This window comes from Corvus cornix, chromosome 1A, assembly GCF_000738735.6.
Source record: "Corvus cornix cornix isolate S_Up_H32 chromosome 1A, ASM73873v5, whole genome shotgun sequence".
In the NCBI taxonomy this organism is placed as follows: domain Eukaryota; kingdom Metazoa; phylum Chordata; class Aves; order Passeriformes; family Corvidae; genus Corvus; species Corvus cornix.
The window spans coordinates 35,856,390-35,871,803 of NC_047057.1; the positions used below are offsets into that span (position 1 = coordinate 35,856,390).

Here is a 15,414-nt window from a genome sequence, read left to right on the forward strand (position 1 = left end):
TTCTTCCCTCTTGGACCCTTTAATATTCACATTGCATTAAACATCTGCTATATGTATCAAACACTCTGAGAATCCATCCATTGTTTATGTCAGTTAATGTTAAGTAATACTTTGTACAGCAATAAGAAGCAATAAAAAACCCAGCAATAAACTGCTGTGTGGAAGTGATTTCTCCTCAGGGTCTGCAACAAGCCATTCGATTTGACCGAAATAATGGCAAACAATTTTAGACCTTTGCATTAACTCTGCAGGCCAATGTCCATGTGGGTTGTTCAGTGTCAAGCTTACAGAAGGGTAGTGGGGGTGTAGTCCTAGAGGTAAAAACTGATGGGTGCCAGAATAAGCTGAACAGAAACGTTAATCAAAGATTTCCTGTGGGGGTGTCATCCAGGTTATTTGCGGCGTCTGTGTGTTTGAATACTTTACATGTGCTAAGACAGAAGAATACTGTTAAGTTTAAAGACCGGTAATTTAGGGTATTTAGGTCCTAACTGCCAAAAGTGAAATACTGAATTGATTTAGTTTTCAGGAATCGTGCACTGAGTACTTTCTGAAAATCGGGGGTCTCAAAGTGTATCAAGGAAAATATTAGCTTGAGAGAGCTTTTACCAATCCTGGGATGTTTGGGTTTTTTGGTGTGTCATCCTGTTGTGTCACGCCCCTGCCTTCCTTCTCCTTCCCCCCTATATCTTTTTAAGGGGATGAAAGTATATAGAGAAATTACTTAGTTTTCCAGAACAAACTTCTCTGACATATACTAATCAAACAGTGCAGAAAAAAAAAATTCAGTAGCTAATTTAGATATTTCTTATAAGTACCATTATTATATGTTCTTTATCAGTAGAAAATTTGGATATTTCTTACAATAACTACTGTTTGACTTCATGTTTTTTAATGAGAGCTGTCACTTTTTGTATTTGGCTTGTTCCTTAAAATCTGCATAAATCATGAAATGGTATTGTGCTGTAAAAAGCATCTTTTACTTAGTAAAACAAATTACTTTGATTAAGGAATCTGAGTGGCAGAAATATAAACCCTTCTGGTAAATAGTTTTTTTTTTTTTTTTTTTTTCTATTGGTACAGTAGCATTCATTTAGGAAATTGCACAGGGCCTTTAGAGAGATTTATTAAAGCTATTGATTGCATTATGCAGTACTAGGAAAGGGCAAAAAACATACTTATGGCATGACTTAAATAAACTGACACTAGTCCATGCTTCCTCTTAATTCGTCGAATTTGTTGTCAAAAAAGTGGAAATGTGGAAATCCTGGGAGCAAGATACCTGCACCAATATCCTGAAGAAAGCCTCTGAAGAAATGACTGAAAATAATATTATGAGAGGCACATAGATAAATTCAAATTACTTTTCTAGTGTCATTTTTGTACTAAAAGTAGGGATTATAAGGGAAAAACATGGCGTTCATGGAGTGAACAGTTTATTCCCGCATGCCTCCTGTGTTTATTAAGGAAAATATATATGTAAAGATGCTTGACAGAAAATTCTTGTTTCTCACTCTGTGCTCTCATTTACAACTTGCAGTGTTTCAAGGGTCTCAGATATTTATTTGGGAGACTTCTCATGTATGCTAACAGAAAATTTGCAGAAATAATTCATATATCTAGTTATTTTTTTTCCCCCCTTAGTAGGTGCTTTTTAACTTCCACCTTGAATATGAGAAAATTTAATACTGTCATATGTTCTGGGGTATCTAGCCCTTGGTTACATTACAACCAGCAGCTAAACCAAATAAGATTGCAGTACATAATGTTAGTAAATGTGGATGTGGACGTCTCTTTGTGTTTATAGGCACACTCATATAAATATGTATAGTAAGGATGTGTGCCTGTTTTACCAATATCCTTGTCCAACTTCAAGTGGGGGTGGTTAAATGTAATGGAATCACAGTGATGAAGAAGGTGCTTTGATGTTTGCAAAAGAGTAGGGTGATAAAGGAGGGGAAAAGGCCCCACAAATTCATGGTACTCTGCGTGAGAGCTGGATCATTTTGCATTTAATCCTATCCTGTTCTAACCTCACTCTCATTTAAAGTAAGAGCGATGTTCCCAGTTGTATGCTTTGGGGAATATAATGGTTTTTAACAGAACCTAGAAGATACCATGATTGGCAAAGATTGAAAAACAGTATCATTTGTGCATATTGCACAGATACCAAGTTCATAGCTAAAAACCCCCATCAAATGTGTATTTGCTTTGGGACCAATTTAGGTGTGAAATTGCTAATTTCTATTTTGCACTGTGATGATAACTTGCTAGTAATGTCAGAGGATTATATTTTGATGTAAGCTCACATAGTTATGATGCCTTAATTAAGTGTTTGGAAAGAAATCAAGCTGTTGAGCTATGTACAATTTCTGTAACTTAATTTTTTTTCATGAAATTCACACAGATACGCATTTTTAAAAAACCCAAATGCTATTCTTGTATTCAAATAATTGTACTAGTATAACATGTTAGTGTGAAGCTTCAACACATTTTTTTCTTGTGATTTTATTTTAGCCATATAATTTTTACTTGTTGGTCATGAATTTAGTCTCTGTGAAGGCCAGGAGGTGGAAACCCTCCATTATTCCAGCACTACACCAGGCTCTGCATTGCTGTATCAGGAAATCTCAAGTAACAGTTTTATGATGCATGAGGATATTATTCTCTGCAAGCAGTAACACACATTTCTATTTCCCCAGCAATATCCACATAATCAAACATTCACAAGTGCTTTACAAAGAATTTAATTAAATAGTGTGGAGAGTGACTGGATGCAGCATGTACACAAGCTGTTATATATTCAGTAGTTCCCATTTTGCAGTTAGTGCAGAACACTTCCGTGCAGTAATATGTGTGAATGATGTTTCCATCAAAATGTGCATCATCATTCCCCCTTTTGTAGCTTACTCCTTAAAAATGACACTAAAACCTTAACAGATGTCACCTCCAGGATCACAGGATACCTTGCTCAGGGCTCTAATGGCATGATAAACAGGGCAATACAAGTTCTCATGTTGAGACTTGAACATCACACATTGTTCCTCTGAAATCAAATGTTTATTACTCCCCAGAGAAAGATATAGATTATTATGTCTTTTACTACAAAACTAGATGTGTTTGGAATTTTATTTAAAGGTAGTAGAAATTTTTGAAGCCATCAAAGAGACTTGGATATTCAGAGTTTAGATGTGGACAATAAGAAGCAAAAATATCTTGTGATGATGAGTATTTTCAGAGACCATTCTGTCAGTCAGTGGAGGTTAAGAAAGCCTCTCCTTTGGCATTAAAGTGTATCAGACCATGTACTAGAAACAGTAGTGTGGTCCTACTCACTCAACATTATTGGTATGCTCATGTCACCTGCAAGGATTAGCATTCTGGAAACTGACAGGGTTATCTAATATGTTTTGTTTTCTCTCTTCAGAAAAGCCCTTTCAGCAGTACCTGATGCATGAAAGGACTTTCAGGCATGCAGAGCAATGGGGCTGTGTTGGAAGAAAGTGATTTAAAATATCCCTCTGTGGTTGCCTACCTGCATGGCAGTTATTTGTCCATCAGGTTGGAAGGTTTTATTGGTGCTCTCAGTGCTATAAAGTATCAGTCTAAACCAGCAAAGCAATACCAACGACACAAATAGTGAAAGACAGTCTATAATTAGCCTGTAGATGTGTGAGGTGTGAGACCTCACCCTTGTTTCCCTGTTCCACAAGAGTTATTCCAGTTTATTACTGGATGACACTTACAACATCTATCCATTTTGACTGGAAAGAAAGACCGAAAACTACAACTGAGCCCAAAGGAGAATAAAGAGACGAAAGGATCAGTGAAAAGTACGGACCTGGTTTTTACTTTGTGCTAGTTCTGTTCTGTGTTTGAAGGAAAATGCTGAAAGCTTAATTGGGGTAAATAAGAACAGTATGCATCTTCTGAAGACACCTTTTGGAGGAAAGTTTAATTGGTGTAGGAGAAGTTGCAGCTTTCTTTACAGAGTTGAGAATGGGAGAGATCCCTGTTTAATGTTAATGAAGATTTGCCGTTAACTTCAGTGATTCAACCCAGTAATGTTTTTGTCTTTTTTTTTTTCCATCCCTATTCCTTCTTTGTATAGCAGGCAGGAGTTTTTCATTTTGCATGTCATTTGTAAGAAATTGCAGTTATTCTAAAAAAATTGTACAGTTCAAGCTTCAACTGAAGAAGAAAAGGAAAGCACATAGTTTTGAATTTACTCACATGTCTAATCTTGAACACCACATTTTGGATTTTCACTTCATTTTGTTTAATTAGGCTCATGTTCTAATGTCTGCTTTTCTATAAAATATTTATTCTTTAGCATTTGAAGTGTGTCTCTGTGATTTGGATATTTTTTGCATGTATTTGGAAGTAGCTCTTAGACTTACCTAGCTTCCACTAGGAGGCTGGTATTTTTATGCTTCTTAAAGCAGGCCCTTTTTAGGAATGCCACAATATAACCACATGCTCATTTCCCAGTATTTCAGTGGCAACTTCCTATGAATCTTGAAGTAGAGCTCCTTCAGTCTGTTCTCCAAGCCAATTCCAACACATGCATTGGCAACCCAAAACAGACAAACCTAGGAGAGGTTATTACAGTGCTGTAATACAATTTAGAGTATTAGAATAATTAGGTCAGAATTTCTCTTTTTCATGTTAGGAAGTCTCCCAGTGAAGGACCATCTAGATAGACTTGTGATAACTGCTAATGAACTTGGTTTGGAAACAGAAGTAGTAGAGGCAAATGAGAGAGGAGTGTGGCAGCCCAGCTAATTAATTGAGAAGTCAGGCTAATTAGTTTGACTGGAGGGAGCACCATGCTGATGTAACATTGTAGCTTCCAAAATTCTGTCTGATTTGTACATGGGTTGTACTGGGCTTCTGATAGACAAGTTGTTTTTGGGCTCTTTTCAGATGTTTTTTGCTGTGAAGCAGCATTGTGCATTGGTTCATTCTGTGTGGAAATTTACTGTAATTTTAGATTTCTTTCCAGACTGATAGTCAATTTAGTTCTTTTCAATCTTCTGCAGTAAGATTTTTCTAAGACATGTATTGTGGTATTGTCTTGTTCAACCTCTTGCCACTGAAAGAGATTCCTTGGTGCTTTTTTTTTTTTTCCTTGATGAAGGACTGTCCCATCTTGTTCCTAATGTTTTCTTACTGAAAATTGAAGTAATGCTCCTGAAGTTGTGTATGGTTCCATTGTTCCAGCTGGCAGGGCTGAGAGGTGGCTCTCAGCAGTCTTGCTCCCCGAGGATGTGTGCTAGCAACACTGCACACTGGAAGGTGCCTTGTTTAGTAAGAACTGGGCATTCGGAACAGTTTGCCATTTTTCTTGATGTTATGAAACAGTATTTCTTCAGTGCACCCCTTAATGTCAGTCATTACATACAGTTTGATGTGTAAGATGTTCATAAAGGAGGTGCTTTAATGAAAAGATAAAAAATAACTTGTGGTAAAAGTCTGTGTTACTGTGCTGATGTGGTATAGTAAACATGAGAAGCAGTATCAAACCTAGAAGTAAATGAACAAGGTGTTGTAAATAAGCTGGATTCTGTATAGAAAGCTTCACTAGAAATATTAAGTATTGTATTACATCAATAACATGGTAATCATTTGTGAGCAGATAGTGGTGTAAGATAAAAATGAGTATTTTATTAATGTTTCCTAAGAAATACTACTAAAAAGCTGAAATTAAGGTTTTGTTTTGTTTTTTTTTCCCATGTACATAGTTTAAAATGCTTTTAGTGATGATTTATGGTCCTTCTTACAATAGTTCTTCAGCATAGTAGTTCCCACAAGGAGTTAACATACATTATTTCTATTTCTAGATCTGTTAGCTGTGCCTAAGCATCCATATGCTGCTATGGAAAACTGGGGACTGAGTGTTTTCGTGGAGCAAAGGATACTGCTAGATCCAAGCATTTCTTCTATTTTATACCTACTGGATGTCACCATGGTCATTGTACATGAGCTATGTCATCAGGTATTAAAGGTGTTCATGTATTTGATCTTAATCTCAGAAACCGTGCACTCCTTTTCAGAACTGAAAATGAATTTGTATTGTACATATGGATGGTTGTGATTTCTATTGTAACTGGAATCCATATAACATGGAGGTCTGTAAGACACATCCCTACAATATAGAAACTGTGAAGACTCAAAATAGAGATAGAAGAGAAAATGGGTAGCAATGAACAGGTTCCCTGTCTTATCTAGCGTTATATTCTGTGTTTGTGTGTCAGGGTATTTGTTGCTGATATGTAGAATAAATATGTTGATAGCAGATTTGTGCTAAGTTTCATGTTCATGTAAAAAAAATATTTTGGCTGAAGTCAGTTTGGTGGTAGTCTTTTTCTTCTGTCACATATACACATCCGTTTTCTTTTTCTTTCCACATCTTTTTGCAATTTGGTATTGACCCTTTTTGTTCACTAATGGTGGATAAGCGTGTCTTTATGTGTGCAGAAACTATTGTGTCAATAAGAAAACTTAAAATAATAAACCCGTATTACAATTTATTTTACGTTTTTCCCATCTTCTTATCTCAAACTAAACACGTTACAAGTGTTAGGAATATTGAATTGAATGCAAATGTTATTGAAGAAATTTGCTACAGGGGCAGGAAATGCTTTCTTACACTCATAAGAGGCATAATCATAGCCTTCAGGTTAAAATGAATGAAATCCTACTGTGTAATCACCATGGCTTACATCTGTGACTTTACACAGTATTCTTTAAAGGCAATTCAAATCCTTAACACTTTCTGCAAATAAAAAGTACCATGTAAAAGGGAGCCATTGTAATGGCGTTCTGGCAGATGAACATGAAAATAATGTTTGGTTCATATTCGTGTTTCACATTAAATTGGCCGATGAATATGAAGTCCTCAACTAAAACATGAAATTTTTATTTAAAGCTACTGGTAATTTTATCTTGATACTATCATCTGATTTTGCTATAAGCTCTTCACTGTGCAGTACAATAGAGTAGTACATGGTTCTGCTATAAAAATTACAGTGCCTTAGGAATCATGTGTGGAAAAGATACATTAGGTCATCCAGTCCCAGCTCCTGTGAGTATTAGATTTTTCCATGTGGTGTGTTTGTAGTGCCGGGTTCAGTGCTCCCGATTACAGGGTTATATGGCTTCCCTTAAAACCTTTTGATTAAATCTGATAGTAAGTAAGTTTTTCGAAGTGTTCAGCTTAAGTCGTGGTTTTTCTGAAGTCCTTCTGTAGATGCTGAAAAGGCTGGCAGAGAAATTTTCCTATTTTTTACAGCTGCTTGGAAAGTCTCCTTTCTCATGCAAGCTAGCTGTCAACAGTGTAGAGGGTTTTGTAAACCAAGGCTTTATCCCACAGGTGCAAACTTGTTATGCACAGTCTTGTTTTCCACACTGAAGAAAATATTTTGAAATAGGTGTCGTAGCATTCAGCCAATCACTCTGGGAGGCATATGGTCAAGCACCCAATAATGTTATACCACTTTTGCAAATAATGCTATATAAATGAGTCTGTAATTAATTAAATAATCCCATTTTATCCTGAATTCATATCGTGATTTCTCGCCATCCCTACGGACAACAGCGACATCCTTCCATTACTTCCAGTTATTCTTTGCACTGCTTTGATAATTTCCTGTACTTCCAGAGCAACTTATATCTCAGATGTGGGCAATTATCACATCAGTAACTGGCCAAGTTTGTTTATTTGATCTTATAGAAACTAAAGCCTTTTCACATTGTTCTGGGAATTTTAGAGGATCATGAAGAGGGCAAAAACTATAGCTGAATTTATTTTAGGGTAGAAATATGATCATAAGGTGGATTTAAATGACCTTAAAATTGCAGATGAGGAGGTTTACTTGATGTCCATGTAGATATTACTTCCAGTGCTGTTGGCTTAATTAAAAGTAACTTCATCTGTTCCTCTTGCTGCTGTTTCTGTTTCAGTGCCATGCAGATCAGGTCTTTGCTCAGCTGCTTCACTGGATAACTAGACAAGATAGAAAATAGTCAAGTTAAAGAACTGTTATTTCTACTTTTTGGATACAGAATAGAGTCACACGGAATATGGATTGTTCACCTGCAAGTAAAGTTTAAAGGGAGAAACACTCAAAAAATATAACCTAAAAAACACTGTCTAGCACCTCCATCACATTGCCTTTATTTAGCTCTTTTTGCTACTTCTATCTTACCATACTCAGAAGCCCCTCAAGGAACTCTAAACAATACTATCTTAGCTGAAAATGTACTGAACCGAGACCAGGTTGGGTCCAGGATCTCTTGCCTCTGCTGTTAGCCTGTGGTGACACATGAATATTCTTCCCCTTGACTCATTTTTCCACATAGAGTGACAGAAATTAATCAAAATCTCTCTGGTGCAAGCAAAGCTAGAGTCCACATCTCAAGTTTTACTTTTTATTTATTGATTTTTTTTTTAAAAATTTCAGGGAAGGGGAAATGGAACTCTTCTAAAATATGGGGTTTTTAAATTTATTTTAATTTGTTTTTAAGAATTGTGTCATTGTCTGATTTCCCTGACTTTAAACCCATGACTTCAAGATTTATGGAACGTATCTGGGCATGTAGTAAACTGATCTGCATGAGACCCCTGTTACTTAGAGTAACACAGCGATTGCTTTGCTAATGTTGTTTACAAGGTTAGAGAAATCAGATGAATATTAAAAATCCAGATTGTTGCCTTTAGATTTGACTGTTTAAAAATTGTAATTACCAAACCTGCTGTGTATTAATGCTTGAGCACAGTGCTCAGGACAGACAGAAAATGAGAGGCAGCATTGCAAAAGGACAAATTCTGTGGTTGCTAAAATACAGTTAAAAATTGTGTAAGAAAGAATTTTATGTCCAGTTCCTTCACAGCTGACTTTGTCATGCTTGACCTGGTATTTTAGATACATGTCTTAGGAGAGATACGTGAAAATTACTTAGGTAGTTTTGGTTCAGTAATTTTGTAGGGTGCTATTCCTTTGATATTTCAGCTTGAGTGTTTTCTCAGAATATTTTATTTATTTAATTTAAAAAAAAAAAAAAAAAAAGATTGTATGAGTGTTTTGGCATAAATGCCTGTCCTCCAAGCTCCAAACCATGAGCTGGTCAAAACATATGTATTTCTACCAGCTTAATTTGATAGCTTGAAGTAATTACCATAATTTATTAAAATAATTCTGTTAAGGTAGTAATCAGTTTTATATGCATATCATAGATCAGTTCCACCTACAGCCTTTGAAGAAAGAGTCATTTGAATTTATGCATCATGATTTTTTGTGATAGTTTTCCCACCTGAGCACAAAACTTGGTGTGACAGATTGACTTACAGAGGCATGAAAGCAGAAAGAAAATTAAAAACTTTGGAATCAACATTTTTTTAAAATATTCTGTAAAGAAAACATATAGGAAAGAGTGTTCTTTCAGTGTATCTGTAAATTAAATACCTTCTACATGTCAGGTTGAACATAATACCTGAGGGAGATGAGAAATTTATGTGATCAATGCATTTCAAAATGAAGTGATGGTCGTCACTCCAGGCAGATAGAGCTCATAGTCATATACACAAATAAATAAATAATCACTTAAAGAAATTAAATGCTTTACTTACAGTTTTCCTTTCAGACATGTAACACCTGGGAAGATAATAGCACCTTTCTGCTGGAAATTCTGGCTTTCTTACTTGCAGCCTCTGGGTATTGCTCTGTCTCTGACATCCATAACCCTCTCTGATACTGTTCAAAAGTAGTTAAGCAAATTCCCTACATTTTCATACTGATATCACATGCTGTTTTAATGACTTTAAAACGTTTCTTCCGTTAGGTGGATAATTAAACAAATCATTTTAGTTGTATCATTAATAAATGAACCCAGAAAACTCACAAACGAGTAGAAGAAATTCTCTTTTGTGACATCATAAATTGATGTCATTAATTCAAATGACTGGACAAGGTATTATGAACTTCACAACCATTATTTTTTTTAAATCTCTCTGACTAGTCATAGTTCAAAATGACTATTCTACTACTGGTTTTATATTTGTTCAGTAATACTCTTGCAATTCAGGAAATGAACTCTATGCTGTTGTGTTTAGTCATTAAAAGTCATTTAAGCAACCTACTCTAGTATGAATTTAACTTCCGTACTTCTTGGTGTATGAAAGTTATATTCATTTCAATGTTTCAAATTCTGAAAATGCATTAGCTGTGTGAATATATTTCCAGTATTTCTTTGTCTTTTCAGTTAAATGTTCTTAAGATTAGGATTTATGTTTAGTGGCCCTGTAGAGAGTTAATTTATTGATAGCCTTCAATTACATGATGAATACTGAGTGTGCATTAAGTTTAGCTTCACATGGTGTATGAATATGACTTCTATCAGCCTCAGCTTTTCTCTCTGGATTCTTAAGTTGATTGTCAGTGACATTCATTGCCACGTTTTTCTTCATTGAAATTCTATTTGCTGAACCTTATATGGCCATGTGGTAATAATCTTCCTGCTAGTCTGGTGTTTGCCTGCTAGCCTGTTGCTTGAAGCTCTGGTGTTCACTTCAGTACGGATCCTCGTTGCAGCATTGATCCTTCTGTGGTGTCATTTGCACTCCACGAAGACATGCACAGAAGTGACATCTTTCATTCAGGTCCCAGACAAAGCCTTCAGACAAGCCAGCTGTCATGAAATCAAACTGCTTATGGGCCAACTCCACTTTCATTCATTCCTCACTCTCCTTACAATTCAGCATCACTTCCTTTGCTCCAAGTCTCTCCCTCTAGAATACTTAATTGCTGCTCCCTCTCTGTGTATTTTTAGAGCTTGCTTACACGTGAAAGCTCAAAATTATCTCTGTTGATTATGAATTTAAGTTTTATAAATATGAAGAGAAAACTGGCAGATAATTTTACTTGAAGTTTTGATATTTGTTTGGCAGAAGAGAGGCTACAGAGAGTGTGAAATATGTTTTCATAATACTATGTTTCTGTTTTTACCACTTGTGTAACATTATTTGGGTTGCACATTACAATCATGTAAATCATTTAAATAATCATTTGAACAGGGTCATCCATCAGCAGACAAATATATGACATCTGATTCCCTGTGAATTCTTGTCCTCATCCATCTTCAGTGATCATCCTTGCTCTGTGTAAAATCCCTCTGACACCTTCATGTCCTGTACTGTGAGATTTGTCTGTTGAGGTCTTAGTGAGCAGAGCATGTAATTGTTGTGTTCTTGCCTTCAGCTCAGCTCAGACCCTTCTCCTCTTTTCAGTTGATGATCATTATGTACTTATGGAATTTATGGAGTTTAGTTATCCTTGAGATTTCTGTCCTCCTTGCTAAATTACATTGAAGTCAGTGGGGATGTTGAAGAACCACCATGAGGAAATGGGAGAGACAGGCAGCTCAAGTAGGGTTGCCTTGTATATACACAGGTGGGCTGAGCCGTTTCAGAAACCTCTGCTTCTGGTTGCTGTTTGGGAAGGCTGCAGATGTCCTATAAGTTGTGTATGAAATTTCCTAGGCCTTCGTGAGTATCTCACATACCCTAGTATGTTCTCTAACTGGCGTTAACTACCTGCTTTTAGGCATCTGAGTCCTACCCACAGAGAGATGGCATTGTTTAAAGCTGGTTTCCCTAGGAAACCTGCCAAGGAGAGGAGCATCAGCAGTATTGTAAAGCTTATTGGGCAGACAGTGAGGAGAAAGAAATGCTAAAATTTAGGTCTGGGGTGGAGAATGCGTTCCCATTTTCACATGTATGCTTTTCAATATTCACACTATATAATGAAGTTTCCATGTAATGGATCAGATTACTTGAGTTAGAAGCCTTTTTCTGTCCAGTGTCTCTGTTAGTCTCTTAAACCTAGGTGAGCATCTATTTCAGAGAACTGAAGTTGACACTGAATACTGTCCTCAATGCTTTTTTTCCCCTGCTTGTTCTTTTCTAATTTTTTACTTCATTAACTTGTGCATCCTGTAACATTGAATTAATTAGAACAAGAAAAATACAGTTAGTGAGTTTCAGTGGGTGGTAAGTACTACTGTTTTTATTAATACGTGTAGAGAATGTGTTTGTCTAAATGAAATATGTGCAAGCATGGTTTCCTAAAGGTTGTTAAAGTTGTTCATTTGAACTTTTTGGTGTTGCAGTGGTTTGGTGACCTTGTGACTCCAGTTTGGTGGGAGGATGTGTGGTTGAAAGAAGGTTTTGCTCACTATTTTGAATTTGTTGGGACAGACTACCTCTACCCAGGATGGAACATGGTAAGTCAGTTCTGTTTTGTTATGTGGAGACTCCACAGAGAAGTTGCTCTGCTGTTAGACTCCTGCTTCTGTTATAGACAGGGACTGCTGAAAAATACCAAATGATGCATGCAAGTATCAGATGTTGAATGAAGCAAAATCACTAGGTGTGAAATAATTTGACAGCATTCCAAAAGTGTAATCTGCAATCTATTGCAGAAGAAATAATGTCATGTCTATCATAAACCAGCATTAAAATAGCTATTGTCTCTCTGCTCAGAAATATTTTGGATTAAAGCAGTTATGATTTAACATGGACTGTTTTTTAAAACATTGAGAATATTGAATTTTATCCACAAGATAAATTGGAAAGAACTGTTTGGCTAAAGCATTCTATAAAACTGAGTGTATTTTTTTCTTACAGTATTCTGTTCTCCTCTCCCTAAATATATTCTTTTTATCTTCCTGGTATTGTTTGGGTATCTAGAGTAAATGCTAAATTAAATGGGTTGCATGAATTGAGAATCTAGGTTTTGGTATCATTTCTAGCCGTACACAGTTGGACATACTTTTCCAACCAGTGTGCAAATACTGGAGCCCTCTGAGGGAGCTGGGAATTCCAAGCTGGGACATTATTCTGGAGTTCTTCTGTTATATCACGTTGTACCTAGTTAGTTTATATGAAGTGCTGTAGTCCAGCTATATTGTATTTATAAGAAAAATAAGAGAGATGAGACCTCAGTACAAGGAAATCAGGTATGACACTATGTTTAAGGTTCCTATAGAGATTTTGTCCATTGGAGGCATGTTTATGTTTGCTAACCTTGCGTGTTCACACATTTAATTACATGGCAGAATATTTATTATAGATCGCTATTGCCTGACAGATTTTTTGGGGCTTGGATGTTTTGCTTAAACTCTTAAAAACTGACTTCTGAATTTTTTTCCCCATTTCTGTGTGCTTTCTTGAATATACTTATTCCATTAACTTTCGTGTGCCATAAAATGAAGATGCTATAATTATGAGTTAAAGCTAATTAAAAAAAAATTCTTGTATACAGGTTAGTCTTGAGTTACTTATGCTTCTTGTGAAATTTGGATTCTTTGTAGTATTTTAAATTTTTCTTTCAGGTGTCAATTTTGGTTTATAATTGCATTATGCAAAGGAAAACAAGTCTTTATCTGAACTGACAACTGTCTTGCATAGGTAGGCTTGTGGGTTTACCTGGCTTTGGCTATATTAAAACTCATTCTATTAATCTTTATGAAGAACACAACCTGAATTACAATGTAAGGGTTCTAATTATGAATGCAATGAAATCTGGCAGGCCTTTGTGATTTTAGCATAGCAAAGTGTCATAGATGACAACATTTATACACTGAATTTTATCTTCAAATTATCAGTCATTTGTTCTTCACATAATCAGTCTAACAAATTCAGAATAACTTTGCTTTAGAAGTCATTTGGAATATAGTATATTTGCTTAAAATTTCTGTGGAATGAATATAATGTTCACTGTTATGCAAATAACATGCCCATGATGTGAAATCTTGGCATCTTAGCAGAATACAAGCAAGAAGAGTGGATTGAACAAAGGATGGCAGTTAAACTGGGAAATCAGAAATGTGCTGCATAAATTAGAATTAACTGCAGTAATATTGCTGATATTGCTGTGCCTGAAAAAGTATTAATCTGTCAAGTTTTTCCTTAAATTAAAAAGAAGGGAGGCATAAACTGTTCATAAGGCTTTGGATATCTTTGGCTTTTGATATAAAAATGATTGTACTGACATATTTAAATGATGAGAAAATGAGATGAAACTCATAATGAGTTAAACATGCTTCATTCTTTTGCAGACTAGAGTAGGAATCAATACTGTCATGCTTCACATGTTTATTACAGAGATTGTAGGAAGAGGAAGCAAAAGTTAGAGTTACTGATATTTGGCTTCCTGGAAATACTGTTATTGTTATAAAGTGCATTTGCTGTTTGAACATATTGACTGACACTTGTAAACTTGAAAAAATTAAAGTGATCATGTATGAAAAGAGAAACATTTCCAAACAACTAACTGTTTTTCAGAAGACAAGGATGAAGTACAAGTTGCAAAAACGAGAACTACAAACCTTATTTTTTGTCATGATGGCCAAGCAGTACAATATTCCAGAATTCTGGTTGGTGTTTTGTCAGCAGTAATTCATACCTTTGAAATACAAATAAAAAAATGTATGGTGTATGTTACCACAGCTCTTTGTGTCAGGAAAATAGAGTAATAGACCAAAATCCTCTTTATTTTTAAAGAATTGGGAAAGTTGGGTAGCTAAGTTTTTTCTCACATAGTTCTGAAATATTAACCTTGGAAGTTTGCTCAAGAAGCCCATGGATTAAAATGTCAAATTCAGCTTATTTTCAGCTTACTAAAGTATTTTTTTGTCACGTTCTTTTTTGGATAAATGTAGAAACAGAAGACTGGTAGTCCATTTCAGAAAAAGGACATTTGTTTAGAAATGCAACTTGGGCAATATGTATACATTTGAAAAAATTAAATCTATCTACAGCTTCCTCTCTAAGTTGTTGGATCTTTATAGGCTACAGGCACATAAGCTTTCACCATTAAGGCTTATAAACCCCTAAAGTCTTGATACTACGGGTCTGAAGGTGCTTCTTTTTTAGCAGAGCTGAACATTTTTCAGCGTCCATCTCATGTGGCATTCACAGCCTTGCTATGGCTGAACCTGAGACTCTTGAGAGGAGCTGTCAAGCGTGTTCACACCATTATTACTTAAACCAACAGCACCAAGTTCTGTACAAAATAGAGATCCATGGTTTTTTGTCTGAAATCCATTTCTTGGCTTTCCCTTCTTCTCCAGGTTCTTTAGCTTGCTTAAATATTTCTTCCCCCTGCCATTTTTAATTTTATCAGGTTTTCTTCAATTGTCTTGTAGACTCTTTTACAACAGGAAAGATGAATGGATAACAGTGATAACTGCCATGGAGCTGCAATACTTTATTGACTATTCCAACAGGTCTGGAATTTCTTGTGTTTTCCAGAAGGCATTTACTGCCATACTTCATCTTGCTTGCATAATCTTAATGAAAAAGGAAATCCAGTCCTTATTAAACCCTTGCTATCCTTATGTCCTGCATCCTCT

At 35.7% G+C, this 15,414-nt stretch overlaps 1 protein-coding gene across 1 annotated transcript in view; it reads left to right on the forward strand.

Moving 5' to 3' along the window:
• Window positions 1–15,414, forward strand: part of TRHDE (thyrotropin releasing hormone degrading enzyme) — a 209,084-nt gene that overhangs the window by 73,639 nt on the left and 120,031 nt on the right. Inside the window, exons 4-5 of the mRNA XM_039570645.1 lie at window positions 5,844–5,998; window positions 12,169–12,282. Coding sequence (XP_039426579.1) covers window positions 5,844–5,998; window positions 12,169–12,282 — 269 coding nt within the window. The remainder of the gene's footprint in view (window positions 1–5,843; window positions 5,999–12,168; window positions 12,283–15,414) is intronic.